At 27.1% G+C, this 23,131-nt stretch overlaps 1 protein-coding gene across 1 annotated transcript in view; it reads right to left on the bottom strand.

Annotated features, from left to right (window-relative positions):
• LOC129963804 (T-box transcription factor TBX20-like) overlaps positions 1 to 22,494 on the bottom strand; it is a 134,802-nt gene extending 112,308 nt beyond the window's left edge. The window contains exon 1 of the mRNA XM_056078371.1: positions 21,348 to 22,494. Within this exon, the coding sequence (XP_055934346.1) occupies positions 21,348 to 21,573 (226 nt within the window). The 5' untranslated portion in view covers positions 21,574 to 22,494. The remainder of the gene's footprint in view (positions 1 to 21,347) is intronic.
• Between the last annotated feature and the right edge of the window lie 637 nt (positions 22,495 to 23,131).

Genomic DNA, 23,131 nt, shown 5'->3' with positions numbered 1-23,131 from the left:
GGTGATTTTAAAACCGTAAACTCGTTAAATGTCATAACGGCTCTTAAGATGGCAGACATATAAAATCTTATTCCTCTTTTCCATTTTATATGATGTACTGAACACTGTATAAAGAAGAGAAAGCATTTCATTGATAAATTGTTTTCGGGAGCTTCTGATTTCTGTTATAGTGTTTTTGGTTTGCTGATTATACCCACTTAAAAGAAAATAAATCAAATACTGGTTGACAAATAGGGATGCTACGCATTAACAAACAAGAAAATAGCTAACTTTTGTGGTATTAAAGACAGTTTAGGTGATAATACTGGAAAACATATTGATGCATCACATCTCTCATTTAAATAATCCTGATTCTAATACTACCTTATTGAAATGTTAATTGATAATTTTGAAAGTAATTGAATTTTTAAATAATTATAATTCTTAATTTTGAATAGAATTAATCTTTAAATAATTATAATTCCTAATTTTTTGTTACAATTTTTGAAATGAATTTCATTAAGTTCATTGTAAGACATGTATTACGTTGTTCAGCGGTACCGCGAACGAAGAATTTCTTTTTCAGATAATTCGTTCTATTCTCTCACATATTACGCATTCTACTGTAAAGAAAAGTGTATTCGAATGACGATAATAAAAATGATTTTATGTAAATTTATATAACAATTTACATTTTATTTAATATATATATATATATATTATGGAATAATTTTTTCATACAATTTCCTGTTTATCTATAAAACGTGGCATAGAAATCACTCTTATAATGGAACACTTATAATGGACTGTCAGCAATGAAATGTAAACCTATCGATGTACGAAGGTTTCAGCAAACTGCTTTATTCAGCGTTTTTACAGCTGCACTTAATTCAGCAATTCGCTAATTAAATAAAATTATTGCATTATAAATGCTTCTCGCCGTGTCAAACCATTCAGTAGAAGATGTAAAAGAAATTAAGAAATAAATTTTAATTGGTTAGTTTAATAATTAAGAGTGAAAACAGTGATACTCGCTTTGACCTACCTACTCGAAATAGAGCGACTTCCAAAACTATTAATTTTCCCAAAACGTTTTTGCATTATCTTTAAACTCCCAAAAATTATCTTTTTAATTATATCAATTTCAATTTTTAATTATATCAATATTTAATTAACAATTTTACGACGCTTTTAACTTTTGATTTAGTTTGGTTTGAAAAAAATCTTTATAAGAGTAATGCTCACTTCAGTTGCTTTTTTAATGTTATAAAATTCAAACTCAGCCATCAAAATTGCTAATGTTAAAATTAAGATAAAATACATATTATTTTAATTATTCTTTAAATCCTTTCAAATAAATTGAAATTTTAAAAAAATGCATTTCATATTACGTTATATTCTATATAACGTTTCCATAAATTCATAAGAATCCAATTTTGCATTAACTCATGACAGATCTCAGGAGACCGATATCTAAAAACTTACGAAAGCTTACCTGAGCTTTCGTACTGTCTTGTCGATGAGATTCAAACTGGTATTTCCCAGCCATAAAATACTAACACCAGCAATGTATGAAAATAATCTCTATTAAAAAATCCGAGATCACTGCATTAACAATAAAGAGTCCCAACATGCATGATACTTCAGATGATAAAATTATTATACATAATTTTCCACCAGGTTTTTCTGCACCTTACGTGACACTATAGAGAGAAATATCACGAACACCAATATGGCGACTTTAAACATCATCTGAATACATGCGTACACATATAAAAAAAATACGGACAATAAGATCGTACAACTCAATTCTGATTATTATGACAGTTTGGGAAATGTTCATTTAAGTTATTTCCTTGCTGTGTGTGTGCGTGTCTTCATTTCTTAAACAAGAAGTCAGCAGAGTTCAAGTGCAAAGAGGAACATCACCATCACGTTGGGACTCGAACCTCCCCAATCAGTACCAGCAGTTACTTTATAGCCCCATAAATTACGCCATTTTCCGCTTCGACTTATTCGATTCTGCAGGGTCCTCAGGAGATTCTCTTCCCGTTCGAGGGCGGAAACAAAGCCGTCGGTGAAGTCGAGAAATAGGTGGAAGGAAGGGGAGAAAAGAAAGACATATTTCGTCTGCCGTGCTTGATTTCGCTGCTTTCTTTTTATGATTTGATTCGTGGTTGTTGAACTTGGCCGCGCTAAACGATTCAGAATCGATGCATGCATCGATTGATTGGACTTTTGTTTGAAGAAACTATTTCAGAATAATGGAGGGAATAAACAGAGCTCGGATAGTGGAGTATTGGACATATTAGAGGTTGATTAATGGTCATCATCGTTTGTTTGGATTTTTGATACTTCAGGATGATAAATTATGCTCATCAATGCAATAAGATGTTTTTTTTAAATTTGTCGTTCATATAACATAATCAAGCATTCTTTTTAAGTTAAGAATATATTCCAAGTCTTTAAACGTTTTCGATCGATTAAATTTTGCAAATCAACTTCAGTCGCATCATTAATGCAGAAAATATTTCAAAATTGGTCATACATATCGTGTTATTAAGCATTATTTTTAAGTTAAGAATAAATTCTGTGGTTTTAAGCATTTGATATTAATGAAACTTTGCAAATCAACTTCAATCACATTCCTCTACTAATATATTTTAGGGACTGCAATAATTAGTGGACGAATGTTCCCTATGTTATTTATGGGAATGAGCTTATTAATGCACCTATGTATATGAAAATGTTTTATTGTTTTAACAACAAAATATATCTTTATTTCCATTTCAACAATTCAATTTTAAGCAATTTTTGACACATTTAATAATTATAATTGAAATAAATCTGAAATCTTAAGATCTACTTTTCTAAGATATGCTTGTTAAATTTTTCCCAACAGAATCCTATCCCATGAACTTTTTTGTGAGCACATGTAAGTATTAAAACGGCCTTACAAGCAAACACACACACGCACACAGCATAGAAATATTAACCCCTCAACTGTTTTATTTTCTTTACTATCAAATAAGATGACACCTTCTGAAATATTTTCTTATTTTGATTCAAATGAAAATCCATTGAATACTTGACTTATTTATGTATTCGAAGTAATTTTAATATTGAATTATAATAGTTTTCTTGCTTACAACTATCAAAATTCGATAAATCGATGCACGTATGGCACTCGGGCAAAACAGTTAAGCGTTTAATTAATAATCAGCAAAGATAGATTTGAAATGATCATGAAATAGGCCCATTAGTTAAATTTCAATAAAATGAATCAAATCAATACGTTTTCCTGAATTATTTTTGTTTATTAATCAATAAGACATGATAAGTGCCACTTTTTCATCAACTTTAGAAGTCAATATGTAGTCATGCATGTTCTTGGAGCTTTAATTTGAGTGATTATGATGTATAGCTATAGAAGAATGTGCCTCTTGAAAAATAAATTATATTAAGAAAGTCACTATTTTGATTCATTCCACTGTACTTCTTTGAGATGATAATTATTATTTTCATAAAATTTACTCTTTCAATAAAAATTAGAATGTAGATGATTTTAAGGATTTATAAAATCATATTATTTTATTTAACAGTTTATTTACAAAACGCTATTGCAACTTTTTCTTTCTGAAATGAAAGCGAAGCCACGATCACAAGACTTTTTTTAGTTCGTTGATCGGAAATTGATTTAAAATCCAACGGATGCTTTTTTTCATCAAATAATAAAAAGCGCATAACAAACACAACGCATCAGTTCCGTTTATAAGAAGACAAAGCAAAATTAAATGAAACGACAGCTTTATAGTTAGAGATGCCACTAAGTATTTAAAAAAATGAATACATTTTTTAAAATTCTTGAATCGTTTATATTAATTAATCGGAACTAACTGATTGAATATTTTAACATTCTGATAATGTTTTTAGTTAAGAACTAGAAATGTAAATCATTCCACTATCAGATCTTAATATTAATTTTTAATTAACTGGAAATTATTTTTAAATAAACAATTTCAATTTTAAATTTAGCTAAAAGTAATTCTTAATAGGCGACTGAAATAGGATAAACTTAAAAGCCATTTAAAAATTTTAAAATTACTGCAACAGCGTTTCATAGATTCAGACATTTCATAGATATAAATAATTTTTATTCATAATTATAGAGTTATCTAGTTTCGAAGGTGCCAAAGCTAGGAATTATTTCCACGTATTTATTTCTATTTCTCAGAAATGAAAGCGGGTCTCCTATCGTCACTGATGTTTTCCTCACATGTGCAATTATTGAAAATTAATTTGAATTTGAACGGATGTTTACTTGCGTGTCAAGAAATAATAACTGTTTTCAGCATAGTATACTAATTAGTTTTTAAAAAAATTTTCTATCATTTATTAAATTTTTATTTAACGAGTTGGCAATTAATAATCTTTAAATGGATCTCAAACTCAATGCTCTTCCGTTCTCTATTAATCAGTAATTCTAATATTTTATCGTTACAGCTTCCTGTAAAATATTATTCATGTGAGAGAAGAGAATACTGAAATAACATTTTTTTTTTTTTTTTAATATTTTGAAAAAGAATCAAAGAATACTTAGATGGTTCTCTTTAGGTTGAGATTATTTGCAAAATTATAAATAATTTTCAATAATACATTTATACATATGTGAAAAATATTTTGCAATGAATATACAATTTAATGGAAATAAATCTGTACTGAATTGTAATCGTTTTATTTCGCATTTAGAGCATTTTTAAATTAATGATTTTATATGTTATTTTTTTCCCTGATTCAAACATATTTTACAATTAATTTATTGCTTTTAACATTAGTAGTTAGAGGAAAAAATTATATCAGATGAAATTCTTAATGTAAATTTTTAAAAAATTCCATAGAAAAAAAGTTAAAATATTTTTTTTTTCATCCTCATTAGAATTTGGATAAAATAATTATTAATTACTTTCACATTCTCCATTTAAAATATTTCTTATAAAATATAATAATTGAGTAGAAATAACTTGAGATAATCTAGTTACCTAATATTAGATGATTTCTATCATAATCTACTATGACTAGATATTTATACAAATGGAGTACAAGTCATTAATATTACAGAATATTAGTATATATGCTTTATTAATTATTAGAGAATTTAAATATCATTAAAGATGTTCAGTTATTATTTTCAATTTATTATTTGGAAAATAATTTAAGCCAAAATTTTTCAGAACTAGCTAAGGATGCATACAAAAATTTCATTTATGAGTTTAGCTAATTTAGAAAAAAAATTAAATTACAATAATATGTCATTTTATCGTTAGATAATATTTTACTATGCCATAAAAAATATGATAAAATATTCAGACAGTCCATTTTTCTCTATGTTTATACGTTTTTTGATGAAATTTTTCTGAAAAAGTGTTATCAAAATTAAATTTATGAAATGAAGATTAACAATAATTATATAAGTTGAATTACATGTAATGCAATGTTTTTTCTGTTATTGACTAATAACAAATTAAAGGGTATTGCCCATAATATATATATTTTTTTGTATGACTATTACAACACAAAGAATTTATTTTCGCGTCTTAGCTTTTTCCTATTGAGCTATCCCGAGTCATTCAAGACGATGCAGATATAAAAATTTCTTTTCTCTTTCTCTCTATTACCCTTTTCCATTCCGAAGTCCCTACCTGAACTGATTTTATGGCCAACAACTCTAGAAGCGGAACTCAAAAACTTTACAATAAAACCCGATTCGTACCATCATCCCCCCCTCCCCCTGTGGACTAAAAATCTTGCCAATTCTCTCTGGGAGAAATTATCGATTTTCTGGGAAAAAGAAGTCGCAAATGCATCCAATACAAAATCGGAGAAAGGATCTTGGGCCTTTTTGTTCTGTGTCATCGTTGTTTGTTTTTATTTGTTTCCTAGGATGTCGCTACCTATGGTTGACGGCGTTAACGACTTGATGAGTTGGTCGTTTCAACGACAGTTTTCAGAAATAGCGTGCAATGTGCTGCCGCGGGTCCATGACCTTTTCTTCCAATATTGGAAAAGAGCCCATCGAAGAATCGACCAACAAGCCATGGAAGTTTTTATTTTCATTAAATGAAGTTAAGAGCTGTAATTCTAAATAAGCCGTTGTAATTGAAGGAATGAATTTTTCATGATCTGATGCCATATTCCATTTTTTAAAAATAATATTTTTTTATAGGAATACATATTGAAAAAGAGGTTTTGACTGCTACTCCTGTTTGCTATGTTAATTTCATATAAGACGAACCGGAAAGAAAATTCTGGATTTGAATTTGATTCTTTATATTTGCTCAGTTTATTTCTTGAAATATACGTAACATATTTACTTATTGCTAACAGGGCTTCCAGTAGTGTGTTTGTACCAATTAAAAGTTACGAAAAGAATCCACTTAAATCCAAAGAAAAATTTTACGGGGTGTAAAATTTTAAGGAACCACATAAATTTTATATTTAAGTGGAAAGCCCTATACTTTTTGGAAAAACTGAGCATAAAAATTCTTTTAAAGTAGTATAATCAATCTGCTTTAATTAGATTTGGCATACTGCTTGGGTATTATTTCGAAATCTGGATACTAAGACGTTTAAATTTGAATCGAAAGAATCGGGAAAAATTTACCTATTAAATTCAATATCTTTGAAAGCATATTTTTTCAAAAGATAACTTTCAGTTAAGAATTTTTTTCAGACATGAAAAATCATGATTCGATGCTTTAAAATTAATGGAATTTCGTATTATTATTAAGTGTTATTCTATCAATTTGAACTAAAATTGTCAGCATATTGCAAAATGATTAAATCGTTTTAATACAGAAAAAACTGGAATATATAAATATTTCATGATTTATTGCTTATTTACTCATATTTCACCGATTTTAAGAAAGGAACTACGGATATATATAACATGAATAAATGTCATATCACCTTACTAGTTATAGAAATTTAACTAGAATGGATCAAAGTATACCATCACTTCTGTTTAGCTGTCCAAAATATTAATGATTTTTTTAATACATTCATGTCTTTTTTGCTGAAAGATTATCATTCAAGAAAATTAAAGGAAAGGAAAGAAAACAGGAATAGGAGACATTCATCCAATTGAATCCTTTCGGAAATCTTTTAAAAAAAAGTACCATGATAAAATTTTGGTAACTTTTGGACATAGAAATCGTTGTTTTGTTCTAACATTCATTCATACGACCAAACATTTCAAAAATGCAGATGTCTTATTCAGAAATACTATTGGACAGAATTAATCGCAAGATACATACTGAATAAAACTATTTTCATTTCCTCTTATTCTTCATACGTCTATTTCAATATAAAATAATTAGTTTTTTTATTAAAGAAACCTTAATAAGAAATTGAATGTCTTCTTAAAAAAAGATATCAATAATCAATGAATTGAAAGCAATAAATATTACTAAAATTTAAAAAATCACATTTATCTCATATTCGGAATAATAAATAATTTTTAGTAAATGATACGTCGTTAAGTGTTATTTATTAAGTGAAATTGATTAAAAATACTAAAAAAGAGAATAGAAAATGTAATCAAATACTTAAGTGACGGAAAAAGGAAATACTTTATATGCCTTAAAAATAAGTCTTAAAAATAACACAAAATTATACTATTTAAAAATTAACATTGTGGAATTAAGACAAGGAACGAAAAATGCTATTAATTTAAATAAGTTAATTTAGAAAAACTGGTTCTTAGCAAGTTTCCTCTTCTTTTGCTAAAATGTATTAAAGTGATAACATTTAGCTTTTTCAATATAATTAATTTATATTCAACATCATGTATATTAATCATGGTGAACTTGGGCAAAAGCGTTGTATTGACCTCCCTGCTAGATATTAGTATTAAGTAAATTAGTTTTTCAAAGCTTTGGTTTAAAAAGTAAAAAATTTAATTATATTTAATTATTTTAATAATATGTATCTATAAAAAGTAATCTGCGTTTCAGCCCAAGAGATGATTTTTTTAAAAATTTAAAATTATTATGATTGTTTTAAGCAGTTTGGATTCATATTTCAATGATTTTGATTATTATTTTAATTTACTCATTTACAACTTGCATGTTCAGAAAAACAAATTATTTTAAATTAGTTACAATGTCAAGGATAATTTCTCTCTGACAGTATGTGATCGATTAAAAAAAAAAATGCTTACAAGAAAAAGTAAGCAAGGCCAGTCACCTAACCTAAAAAAATATAGCGTGCGATAAGTAATTCTTGCCGTTCCAGTCAATAATTTCGCGTAATTTTGTTACGATGAAACCATAACAAGTAACATTAAGATATAGAAATGTCTCCTTCATTAGCAAGCTAAATGGCATTAAAACTTTAAAAAAAGAAATGCATTTAGGAAAGATATCATCGCACATTCTTGCATAAAAAAAATCCCGAATCTCTAATCAGCTTAACAATAGTAAGTAATTCAGGATATTTTTTCCCAATCTTTTTTTCAGAAATTTTTTATTTATAATAATTGATCGGATAATGATTCAATATTCTGTCAAACCATATCTTCGTAGCTTTTGTCCTAATATCGCTCCGTGCGAAGGAACTCGACGAATATAGACACAATGGATACTTCTCGGCGTTTCTAATGCCAGAACAAGTTCTTCATTGTCACGTTTATAATTAGTGAATTATTAGTTTATAATTAGAGAATTAAGTGAATTTTTCTTTATTTCAAATTTTAACGGACAAATTTAAGATGCATTTCATTTTAGGGCTTATTTAAAACAATTTTCATCAATTTTATTCCCGTTTGTTTTATATTTGGATTTCAGCAGTGATGAAATAAGAATATTCTTCCTTTTAATTTTGTGATTCTTTCGAAAAAGAGGATAAAATTGTAACTTTAATAAAATTAAATAGAAATTTCTTTTCAATATTTTCTCTTTTAAAGGGAAATATTTAGTTTAAAGTTTCCCAAAATTATTCCTATCAATTTTCTGTCTATTACATGAAAGTCAGCATTATATATTACCACACCATGAAAGGTCGTGTTTCCTTTTAATTTTATTGTTCTTTTGAAAGGGAGGTTGTAATTGTTTTGCTAATGAAATTAATTGTGAAATCTGATTCAATTCTGTCTTTCTTAAAACTGTTTAGTTTAAAATTTTCTAAAATTATTTCTTTTAAATTTCTGTTCCTCCCTTTCCATCCTATTGCAAAAATTTTTGGAAAAGGGTGGAGAAGAATCGCTTACGATGAAGATTACGATGATTACTTCTTCGAATAAGATTCTTCGTTGCCATTTACTTAGAAAAATGTATTATAAATAAGTAAATAAGTATTCCTGTTAAAATGCATTTAGTCAATTAACACGACGGTGTAGTTATATGAAATCTCTCTGAATGCTGTACTATATATTGTGACTTCCCTTCTTTTTTTCTTTCCTTAAACAAGTAAAGAATTCGAAAAAACCCCGGCCCATTCGATTTATATCATACGAGCTTAAATTAACACCATTCATTGAAAGTATGTCTTTACAAAATATATATTTATAAAATGTATCAAATATTTAATAGATTCATATTCAAAAATTTAGAGAATAAAAATGTAATCAAATACTTAAGTGACGAAAAATTAAATACTTTATATGCCTTAAAGATGTCTTAAAAATAATACAAAATTATGCTATTTGAAAAATAAGTTTGTAGTAGTTGTTCTCTGTCAGAGGTCAGCAAGAATTCCATCATCACATTTAAATAATAAGATTACAATTAAACTGAGGAGCAATTAGTTTGAAATACATTTAAGTGTTTATGTAAAAGACTAAACTATTTCAGAAACTTTTGGAAAACTTCGCAGTAAAAGAATCAGATTATAACTAATTGTTGGTTTGTTGAATTTTTAATACTTATTTTAAAATATGTATTTAAAATTTATATATATATATATATATATATATATATATATATATATATATATATATATATATATATATATATATATATATATATATATATATATATATATTCACTTATTCATATTTTCACTTTAGTTTGCTATAAATGCAAAGAAAAAAAATTTAAAAGAGTGATATTACTTTAATAAAAATAAATCTTTATAAAATAAAAATCACTTGTATTTATTTAAGATGATGGAGAATTTTGTAAGCGGTAATTTTCTTTGAAATCAATAAAAATGTTCTGCTTAGATTTTAAGAATATATTTAAATTTGTTTCTATTCTAAAATAATAGATCTTCGATGAATATCTTTCCTAATTAATTACTTTAAAATGATATTAATATAATAATCGGTTTATTTAAAATTTACTTTCTATCTATTTTCAAGACTATAGACATTCAAATATTCAATACTACAGATATTTAAGAAAAATGTCTGTAAATATATTTTTAATCATGAATGAAAATATTAAAATGAAGCTTGTAAATATGAGAAAGTTTTTAAGTATGACAAAGTTCTTTGGTTGAAACTTACGGATAAATTTTCTGTGACTAGAAACTTTAGAAAAATCTTTTTGGATACATTATTTCGTCTTTTTAATAGAGCATCAAATTTAAATTCTTTACAGAATATTCTTGTTTAAACCTATACATAACTCTTTATATGATACGAGGAATACACGGTTTTAATTCTCGTGTGAAAACTACACATGAGAATTAAATTTCTGAGAAATTTAAATAATTTAAATGGAGGGTTAGTACTATTATATTATCGCGAATGTTACAAGAAGAAGTAAATGTCTGCAATATTAAAATAAAGAAAACAAACAAACAAAAAAAAAAACTAAAATTTGTTAAAACCGTCAATTACGTCAAAAGAATAGTGCATCATTACTTTAAAGTAATTACTTATAAACGTGCCGCCACTTTATATTATAATACTATTCCTCAATGCTTAATAGTTTAAAATGCATATTCTGATTTCTAAAGTTATGTAGAAAAGCAATATAAAATTACCAATATATGAAACGGAGGGAAAAGAAAACCCTAGATGAAAGACTTTTTTCCTATTTTAGTTCATTTTTAAAACGCTTTATTGCATTCTAAAATTTGTGTAAAATAATGCTTGAAACTGTTATAATACTTCATTATATTATATGCTGCTAATGCTTGTTATGTAAAATAATGCTGAAACCACAGTAAATAATGCTTACTGTGGTTTTCTAAAAGCTAGAACGATCCTGAAAATAAAAGCTGTTTCATTAAACGCTTAGATGATAATACTCAAAATCAAGGTGCATGAAAAAAAAGCATGGAAAATGCGGTAACTGCGACTTAAAGTGGAAGAAAACGAAATCGAAGAAAATCGGAGTCATGTAGCATGGGCGAAACTTTTATATAATGCTTACTATATTTAGTTTCTTTTCTCTAATTTCTTTAAAATTCTTTTCTTTAAAAAATAACGTTCATGTAACTTTTTTTTTTCTTCAAAACACGGTCATGATAAAATAAAAAAACGATGTAATCTTGATGCAAAGGGAGGGGGCGGAGGACGAAAAAGATATTTTTCAGCACGTGAGAAATTTTTATTGTTTTATAAAAGCCAAATGCTTTTATTTTAAAAATCCCCAGATCTGAGTTTTAAATGTAATAAAAATTAAAATGATTACTTAGCAAATTTCGAAAAATAAATAAATATATTTAGAACAATATAAGTCATCTTTCCAAATCCAATGAAAAACTTATGTTTGCCGTGAGATATATTACTAATTAATTATTAATTTCTGGAAAGATTGCTAAGAACTTTTTTCGTTTTTAATAACTTTCGTTTTCATCTCATTTATATTTAAAATTATCATAATGATTGAAATAGAGCTAAATGCAAATGAGTTTGAATGAAAGTAAGGAATCTATGAATTAAAAATACTTCACTTATTATTAATTCTTACATTATTTTTTTCTTTTTGGATATGATAAATGTTTTGAGTAAAAAGCGTGAGACTGCAGATTTTGTTTTAAAAAATTGAAATTTCACCCATAATTTTTTTCCCTTTTAAATATAAAATGCTTGTTTTCTATCTTTAAAATCATACATCATGGCTTTCCTTTTTTAAAATAAAAAAAAATCAGTTTTGTAGAAGAATTCGAAGATCATTATGACGAGTTCACTCTATAAGCAATAATTAAGTGAAATCATCAGAAATATCCTTTACTAAAGTATTGTATTTACAAATTTATTCATTATTTAAATACGAAAATGAATATAAACAGAGGACATAGGAAAATTTTTCCCGTTTTAAAGGATGTTGTAGTCAATATATGTGCTTTCAGAATATTCTATGAAAAATAAAGTTAAGGGTCTGACATTTGCCGATTGACCTGCTAAAGAGATGATGTAAAAAACATGATATTTTGTTTCTAATAAAGTAAAGTAATTTGAAATTTTATGAGCCTTAAAATATGTACTTGCTTAAATTATTTATTTAATTTTTTGTGAAATTTTTGGATGTTACAACTTTTTTCTAATGATTTTATGCTTACTTAAGAACCTGCATTTAATTCTGAGAATAGCAAAAATATCTGAGACGATAATAAAACAATAGATTAGAAAGTATTAACAACAAATTACGAGTTGGTAAAACATATTTAAAAGGGGAAGAGGGGAGAGACTGTTGAACTGATCTCAGTATTGAGAATTCTTAATAAAATTATGTACCTTTTTGATAGTGTATAGAGGGAAAATACACTTTCATAACAGTTAATTGGAATATTTAAAAATTTAATTGCATTTATTAAAAATTTAGATTAATGTGATTTTCATATTAAATAATCGATTTAAAAACTGTTAATCATAGTTTTTGTATTCCTTAAATCGTATTTCATGAAGAGGGGAAAGGTGGAAAAGAAGAGGTCAAAGCAATATGCATGCAAAAAAAAAAAAAAAAAATCAAAATAAAATTTGAGATTTAGTGAAGCGATTTTTTTAAGATGAAAGTGCTTGCTAATACTTAATTAGGACACTTTATCGTTTGATTTCATCTCTCAAAATTTTAATAAGAATTAAGAAAATGCTTTTTAGTATCAAGTAGTTCATCTTTTGCGAAACTAAAGTTAATTGTTAATAACTCTTATCTGAGCTCACACTCATAGGATTTTTATAGTTTGAAAAGGATCTAATCTAAGTGAAAAAAACTGAAATCAGGTCTCGCCTTTTTATTCAAAAATTCTCCGTTAACTAACGATTTACATCTTCCAATAATATTAAGCAATGTTATAATAAATTCATTTATGTTTGTAAAAAGAAAGTAGGGAAATGTAATGTTTGTAAATTCTTTAGTGGGTGACAAAAACAAGGCATTACAAACTAGATGGTGCTAATTCTAATTAACGCAAAATAAATTTTATGCTGTAAATATGTATATAAGATTTTCGGTATGAGAAACGAGGATAATTGAAAAAAAAAATGATTTAAAATATTTTAATAAAAATTACGTTGACGAAACTGAGACGTGAAATTAACATACTTTTACAACCAAACTTAATATACAGTATCAAAAATTTTATATACAAATATCTTTCAGAAATCAAAGTATTTAAATAGTAGTTATGGAAGAAAACCAATTTAACTTTTTCAAAATACTTTTCGATTCATTTATTTGATCATTTTCGACCTTTTTACTTTCTCTCATCATATCTCGAGTATTAAAATTAGAAAAGAGAATTTTTGTACAAAAATTAAGTATTGAAATCCCTTTTTGGATAGAAAGGATCGCATATATATATATATATACATAAAGATAACAAACTTTGTTCTAAACAAAATGATAGAATCAATTTATTTATCACGATTGAGCCTTCTTCATCTAAAGAACATTAAATCAAATTTTTATTAATGTAATCTTTCTTACAAATGAAACACATGATTTGATTCTCAAAGAGCATTAGTAAATTCACGTAATACCTTTTCCTTCTTCTCTTTCTTTCCTTCCATTTTTATTTTCTTTTTAGAGGTGGGGGGGGGAACGTGCACCCTTCCCTTGTTCACCCCTCCAGTCGTAAAAAACCGGGGACTGTTGCCAAAATAGCTCTTAAAATTAATAGAATGGGAGGAAATGAAAGAAAAGATTCCCCCTCGGAATTAAAGGAATAAGTTAAATATACGTTATATTAGATTTCCAAGAAAAGAGAGCTCTCTGTTGCTTTATCGTTTTTAATTAGGTACCTTTGAGTTCGCAAGGTGGCTTAATAAAAGGCTTCGAATGGAAAGTGGTTCTGGAAACCGAAAGTATTATATTCCCCGGTTTATGTCCCCCCCCCAAAAAAAAGGACAAAAAAATCCCCCTTTAGGATATTTAAATACACTAGTTTAAAAATTAATTTATCTTTTTTTTAAAAAATAGAAGCCTCTATTTCACAATTTTTCTATTTTTCGAACAATTGTAATAATATCCATTGTTAAACAATTTTAAACAAGTTCGGAAGACTTTAGTATTTTGAAACAGATGATGAATCTCCGCTTTATGTCCCCTTCCCTTCCAAATGAAAAAAATCATCTTTAAGATATTCAGATATATTAGTTTAAAATTAAAACCTCAATATTAGTTAAAATTAGTTTAAAAAATAGAAACTTTCATTTCATAAATTTTCTATTTTTTTATACAAATGTAATAATATCCATTGTTAAACAATTTTAAATAAGTTCTAAAGACTTAAGGGTAAGAAACTATATGATTAATCTCTGATTCTTAAATTATGTTTAAGAATTCTCATGGTAAAGCATTATATTAATTTAAAATATTTCTTTTAAATTATAGTTTTTTAAAAAAAATAAAAACCTTGCCTTAAAAAATTAAAAGTATAATTTTAAAAGACAAAATTTTTTACCAGGGCTTCTAACAGATCTCTTTTTGAACATTGCCGTTTAAAATTTTTCTAATAACGGCATTTGCTAGCCTACGATTTCAAATCATATATTTTATGTTTCGATAAGCAATAGGTAGCCTGCAATTTTATTTTAACATGTGCGATAATTACCTGGTGAAAATTATTTATGTTTTAAATTACATCCATTCAAGCATTTTAAATTAAAAATTCAGAAGGGGGAAATGTTTGCTTTTATTGAAAGCAGTGCTATTAGTTGCAGCGTTTTTAAGTTGTTATCTCCATTATTTTAGAATTTATTTAATTTTCTTAATTTTTCAATTCCTTTTTTATCTTTATTTGTTAATTGTAAAGGTGAAATTTTTAAAAATATTATATCATTGTTTAATCTGTACTTTTTAAAACTATGTATTAAGAATTTCATAATTATAGATGATTTCCTAATTGCATGCAGGTACGAAAAATATAAAAATTTGAAAATTATCTTTTTTAAAAGTATTTTAAATGTGAATAATTTTCTTAAACAGATTTATTTTTAAAATTGTTATTTCGTGTTATTGTTTTTGCCGTAGAAATTAAATGTTTTAATTTAGAATTGCGGGAGCCTTAGCATCTATCATAATAATAATTTGATATTTTAATAATCTTTAATCTTTCTCTTAATTAATCTTTTCAAAAAAAAATTTTTTTTTCTAAATTTTTTATACAAATTTTAACTACGACTGACTTTGAAATGTAACATTTTTTTTAACTACGAACTTCCTTTATATTTCTCTGCAACATTTATGTAAATGGACATATGAAACAAAGAAAGTTAGAAATTACAAGCATGTAAAAACAAAAGCTACAAACATTTCCTAAATGGCTCATTTTAATTTTCTTATGAATGCTATTAAATTTATTCGTATTTAAAGAATATGTTGAATGCAATAAGATAAAATAAGCGATATATTGCACTCCGACGTTTTACTGATATGCTCGACAATGCTCAGATAACGAAATAAACCACTCATCGTGAATCTTTTATTCAAGAATGTTTGCTGTTTTGCACAACGGATATAAATTGCACATAAAATTTATCCTTACAAATCAACTGTTATAGTAATTGCTTAAGTGATTGTTTGTCCGATGTGTTCCCAGAAATCGTATGTACTCATTTAACACTTTATAACTCCTATTACATAAGCGCTCTTGTTGAAGCTCTAAATTCATGTATATCCCTCTTACGCAGTGCTAGTACATACTCAGAAGTACCATTATAGATTAGATAGTTAATTTTAAGCATATTATTTAAATGAAGCGACATTGGAAACATTCTTCAATTTATTCTTCCAAATTTGCCTTTTATTGTTTTTATTTTCTGCTTTATATTCTCATTTTAAGAATGAAAGCCATTTATTTCAGTTTTTTTTTTATGTTGTTGAATAGAACAATAAGATGTTTTATGCTGTTTTTATTTCTTTTCTGACTTACTCATTCCACTTTTCGTTCTTGTGTAAAGATTTCACTATGTGTGTAATGATACGTGTCATTTGCATATTCAGTTAAACATTTGTTTAAGATTAACAAATGATACGTGCAATGCGTTGAATAGAAGAGAAGAGTTAAATTTAGTTCTGAATTTTGTTTTTGTGAAAATTGTCTTTTATCTATTTTCTTAATAGATAAAAGCGTTTAAATTCGACTTTTGTTAGATATGCAATTCAACGAATAAAGATAATAGTGAATGTAGTGTGATACTTGTTAAATTGGGTTACTACATCTTAACCTGTATTATATTTAAAATTTAAAAAGCGATTTTATTATTCTTTTTAAGAGCGTTACATAAAAGAGAATGAAAATTGAAAAAAGACAGGAATTGATGAGTTAACCAAGCAAATTAAAGGAAATAATTTTTTATTTTATTTCCTTTGCATTAGTAATAACAGAAGATGTAAATTTCATACTTTTATTCAATTTTTAGCTACATTTTAGCAACATATTCTCACTGTTAAGAAAACACATGAGATATAACAAAGTGATTCATAATTATTAATTAATTGTTATAGCCGAATTTCTTAATTATTGAAAATGTTATAGGTTGAAAACTTTATATTATATTGCTTTATATTACTTAATACTATACATATTCAAACTAATCAGACAAAAGTTAATATTAAAAAAGTGCAATATGCTATGAAAATTATTAATTAGATTTATAAACTATATACTAGGTCATTTTTTAATCCTTTTGTTTAAAAAAGCAGTTAAATTATAAATGAATGGGGGGATTTTCTTTTAATATTTCGTTTTGAAAATAGTAATTTGTTTTTTTTAATTTCACATTCATAAAATTTTACATAGTAATATAAAATATATAATAATTACAAAAGTAGTTATTAATAAATTTAAAATTAATTAAAAACAAACTTTTCTTTCCTTCAAATTTTTTTTTTTCATATTTACTTCCGTAATGAAAGCTTTTTTTGCTCGAACCTTAACAACTATTTTTTGTTACAAAGTGAATGAGAGATTATTTGCCAATTTCGTACGTCGGATTTAATTTACATAGAAAAAAATTCAAAATAAAAAAAAAGCACTCATAACGTTATCATTGCTTCTCATAAGCAATAATTCATTTCAAGGTTTTATATATTATCAAGTATGACATTGGCATTGAGCAGCCAAAATTAATTTGGATTTGGTGAAAGCTTTTAAAACTTTTCTGAAGAATATTCTTTAAAACTAACAAGCAATATCCACTTAAAAAATAATCTCATTTAGAGCATATTCATCTAATCAAAACTCCGTTATTAATTATCCGTTCTGAAGTTGCTTTATTAACACTTCACTTATTATCAGCATTAAAAATATACAAAGTGAGACGGAAAAAGAGGGATAGATTTTATTTTTCAATCGAAAAGAGGTTGCTATTTTTAAAACATGTGGTGCTGTGATGCAAAATTATCCAAATTTAACGATCAACAGTACAATTAAATAATAAAGTTATTTAAAATAATTTAAGGCAATCTTCAATAATATTTTTAAAAAATATAATCAAATTTTGTATTTTAGAAGATATTATTTTTGCTTGGATGTTTAATAGCAATTTATATAATCTTGCTGCAATCTTTTTTAAAGCGACACATCTGAATTATGTAATCTCCTCCCTTAACTTAAAAAAGAAACTTACTTCACCATTTAAAATTATTTTACATAGTCCACTTTTGACCCATAAAATCATTTAACAAAATGACGAAATTTAAATGTAAAGATTTTTTTTATTTGATTAAAATAAATGTCCTAGAAAACTTTCATTTTTTTTTTCTTTACCATATTCATATAACATTGGGGGTTTTTTTTGTTTTTGTTTTTTTAAACATTTTTAAAATATTATTTCTTGTTTAAGCAGTTAAAAAAAAACTTCTTAATTCTTCTGAACGAGTAGAATAATTATTTTTTACGTCCCTTACATATAAATATGCTGTGATTATCCAAACATATTCTGTTGGCCCTTGTTTCGCCTCATATTCTTAATTTGCATCTTTTTAAAATTCATCATTTCGTTTCGAAGCATTTTTGAACTTGGATATTTTTTGTAACTTTTCTTTCAGGATTTTTATCTATTTCTATTTTGGCAAGGTTATATAATCACGTTATTTTGAAATATTAGTTTTTAACAAGTATTACTGGTACATTACAAAAACATCTTGCCTAGCACTAAATTAATTATAATTTTAATCCAGTTTTGATAGTTAATATCACATAAAAAGAAATAAAATCCTTTTGCACAAAATCACAGGCAAAAAGATATCAAATATTAGTTAAAGGCACTTTTTAAAATATGAAAATATTAGCATTCTAATTTATGCCATTAATTATAATGAATATATACAAACGACTCTTGCTAATACAAACCATGGCAATAGCATGCTTATAATCATGTTCATGAAATTGCAGACTTAAAAAAAAGGGAAGAAGATGTTAAGATTAATTCTAAACAGACATGACAAAAAAATGAATGTCACATCAGTAAAATATTTCCTGTATTTAAAGGGACCACCCGAAAAATGAAATCTTCTAATGCAAGAACATAAGTAATTTTGCATTAAAGTCTATCAACATGTTATGAACAATTTATTATAATGTTAAAAATAAAGAAAGCTACTAAGTTAATAAAATAATTTAAGAAATCGCATTTTTTTCATCACTCACAGATGTTTGACATTTCGATTCTTCAAAGAAATAAGACAAGAAAATCACATAAACGATAAAGGCTTTTAAAAAGATGAATTAATGCAAATATTGTAAATCAGTTTGAAGGTGAAATGAGAAAAATGGTAGTTAAAGGAAATAACTGAAGAAGTTAACAAATTTGGGATGAAAAATATTTCCTATAGAACTGAAGTGAAATCTATCGGTTAATTTTGATATAATGTAAGAACAGGTTTATAGATGTGAAACGTGTGTTGTGGCTCAACAAACTAAATTATAATATGTATTTTGAAATATATCTCTATGTACATGAATTTAAACTTTACATGAGAGTTTTAGGAAATAAAAATAGTAAATAAATAGGCAAACTAATTTTGAATGATAATCAGGATAGAGAAAAAGAAATGGAAAGTAAAATTATAGTATATTTTCTTTTTTTCAAAATAAATTTATTTATACCAGCTCAGTGAATATTTTATTCAGTTTTTAGCAAGACCTTCATTCTCAATATTATGCTCTCAAACATTTTTGTAACAATGATTATTTGAGTACTTAGTGGAAAAAAGTTATCAGCAAAACTTTTCATATTTTCTTTAGTATTTTCATAATTTGATTTAAAATGTCAAGCAATAATGATTCAATAAAGGCATATCCGAGAAGATGAATAACAGTCAACGATATTATTAAAGATTAATACTTGGAGGTTAATCCAAATGTTTTTCTAAATCAAGATAAGAAAGCTATTCTATAAAAAATTAACAGTTCTTTTACTTATTTCGTATGCAGAGAGATATTTCTTATGGTCTTGAATTTTTCAAAAACTCAATTTAAATTTGAAAATAAAAAGAATGAAATGCAAAATTTGAATTTTGCGTTTTCTTGATTTCAAGCAAGAATTTTGAGCTAACCAAAGTTAGTAAAATATTATTCAGGGTTGTCATAACGTTGTTCCCCGATTGCCAAAAAATAATTACAAAAAGTCCATTAAATATAACAATAGAAAATTTTTACTATGGAATAATTATGCTCTTAAATTTGTTTTAGTTCAACAGATAGTAAGAACCCCTAAAGCAGAAATAAGGATTTTTAAATTCGATTGTTTTTAAAATAAATTTCCCAAGGCCATGGAAATTTATTTTAGCGCCAGCGAAGAAAAATGTATACTTTGATTCCATGAATTCAAAACGGCCATTACTGCTCAATGTCCATTTTGGAGATACATAAAAAATAAAGTGATTTACAACGCCAGTTGAAGTTATTGATATACTCAAAGCTAGATTCACAGATGCTATGTCTGCTGTGGCATCCGGAATGTTGGACAATATATGGCGGGAATCGGAATACAGCCTTGAAATTCTTCGAGCTACTAAGTCGTTCGCATTGAAGTTCATTGATGTAAATAGTTTTATTAAAAACCTTATAAATGTCTTTATAATATATCGAAACAACTATATGGCAAATTATAATTAATTTCTTAAATTTTTTGTTTTTGTTTTGTATCAGAGACAGACTTTGTGACAACCTTATATAAGAAATGAAGACAAGAGAAATATAAATAAAACATATTGAAATCGACGCTTCAGCACAATTTTTGTGTTGTATTCAAAGAAAAAAATTTACATATATTTAAAATTTTAATTTTTTCTGTACATAAATAATTAATAAATTATTTATTATCGATCTTATCTTATTTAGATTTATCGATCTTGATTGAAAAGGGCATTTTTGAAATTCTAAACAAATGAAGATTAAAGAAGATGTTAATCAAAATAACCTGTATTGGAAAGTTAAAGCGAAAATGAATAAAATTTTCGCATGGACTAAAAAGGAAATAATTGAATAAAAATAATGTATGTCTTTTTTTTTTACAATAACATAATAACTTACTATTCATTACAAAAAAAAAAAAAAAAAAAACTACAAGCAATTATACCTAATAGAAAATTTTAATCCGTAGATTTACGAATCATGCTAGCAAACTTCATGTTTGAAGTTACAAAACAAATGAAGAAGTTTCAAAATAAACAAACGAGGTTTACAATTATACCTAATAGAAAATTCTATTCATTAGATTTACGAATCATGCTTGCAAACTTCATGTTTGAAGTTACAAAACAAATGAAGAAGTTTCAAAATAAACAAACGAGGTTTACAATTATACCTAATAGAAAATTTTAATCCTTAGATTTACGAATCATGCTTGCAAACTTCATGTTTGAAGTTACAAAACAAATGAAGAAGTTTCAAAATAAACAAACGAGGTTTACAATTATCTTAGAGGAATGTTGACAAATGAGTGATTTATAGAGCTGAGTTTCACTTACCGAGAGGCGAAATTGAAAGAGTGTCGCGTCCCAAAGGTGTGTCCCGTTCGGATTCTTCGGAACTTTCTTCTGTGACCGATGTTGACATGAGTGCGTCAATCGAAAAGTCTTTGGCCCTGCTCGACATGGCCATGGGAAAGGAACGTCGCTGGAGATACTGGAAGCCGCTGGACCTCGGCCCCGCGGCGGCATCCATTGAATGGTGAACTCGTGCCGGGACGACCATAGACCCTGCCTCGTTAGGCTTAGCTGCGACGCGGTACGGAACCGTACCATCCGCCGGGAATGTCACACGATTTAACGTCGATAAGCATAAATGGTTCTTGGTGAAGTTCTTTTATGTTGACACTGAATGAGTTCAAGAACTTTGACTTGCAATTTTTTTTAGTTCTTTTTATTGATCTTTATTTCAGAGTTTTTAAATTTTCTTAGAAGTGTGGAGTTTATTTGTGAATTGAATAGTTTCGGGGAGTGTGGGCGATTTAATGCTATTATGAAATTCAAAATTGCTAGTATCAGCTAAAATAACACTTGCATTAGGTTAAAAAAAAATTGATGATGAATCTTTTGATTTTTTTTTTTTTTTCTGTAGATGGCTTAGAAATTTTAAAAAGAATTAATGTTCATCGACTGTTCGATTTTTAAGAACCTGATTCAGTGTTCATTTTTGGATGATAATTATCACTTTAGCAGACATTGTTGATAAATATAGAAATCGAATAATCAGTTCAACATAAACGTCTTTTTACATTTAAGACGAAGAATAATATTGCCAAGCGATAACAAATAACATGCGAAAACACTTTTTGGTTTCACAGCTCCGGCGGCAAACGAGAAGAATCAAAAACAATAAGAACCTTTCCAGCAGACGATAATGAGCATTTTAAAAAGACGAACTCCCTGATGCAGGAGTGAAGAAGAGCGTTCTCTCTTCAACTCAACTTGTTACTCACTCACTTAACCAGTCCGTTGGGGGGTCGGGCATTTAGTCACATGCACATAGCGCCACCTTCGAGTTAGTCACACCCAGTCAACACAAACCGAACCTGCCCACCTCGAAACGGAGCACATAAAAAGTAAACAAACCGAAATATCGTTTGCGACGACACCGGAACGGGGGTTTAAGGCTAGGCCTTCTCTCTAGCACTTCTTCCAATCACAGCGGCCGCAATGCAAGGAAGAGGGGGGCAGGGGGGGGAAACTACGGAAAAGAAATAAAAGAATGGAAAGTGGGGGGGGGATGTGTGCGTGTGTGTCGCGGGTGGCTTGGTAGTAGAAGGCGAGATTTTAGCGCGACTGAGAGGTGAGGTGACGGAGGCTCGGTTGGTGGCGCCCCCTACACCAAACGACACCGGATGGGAAGCAGGCGACTTTTTTCCCCTCCTTTCTCCTTCATCATCTCACGTTGGAGAAGGGATGGGGGGGGGCGACGGTCTTTCGAATTCGCATCAGATGACTTAAGCTCGTTCTGATTTTGCGAGTTTTCCTGAGACAGTATTGTGGGAAGCAATAGTTTTTCATTAGTTGACTTTCTGGGGTTTGTTATTGTGAGTTTAAAATTTCATGTGAAAGATGTGGGCCTAAATTTAAAACAAAGTTCAGTTGCTTTTTTAAAACTAAACATATTAAAAAAAAATTTCTCTGAAATAGTATCTAAATGTTTTAAAATCTTATTGAAAGTCTGGGATATCGTTATTTCAAAACTTTTCAAAGTTTCTAAACGATTTTTGAATTCATTTGAAAATTTTTATTCATTATTCTACAGCGGAAAGAACAAAAGATCT

Source organism: Argiope bruennichi, chromosome 3 (assembly GCF_947563725.1).
Source record: "Argiope bruennichi chromosome 3, qqArgBrue1.1, whole genome shotgun sequence".
NCBI lineage: Eukaryota > Metazoa > Arthropoda > Arachnida > Araneae > Araneidae > Argiope > Argiope bruennichi.
The sequence above is the reverse complement of the archived record's forward strand: the minus strand, read 5'-3'. Positions and strand labels throughout refer to the sequence as shown.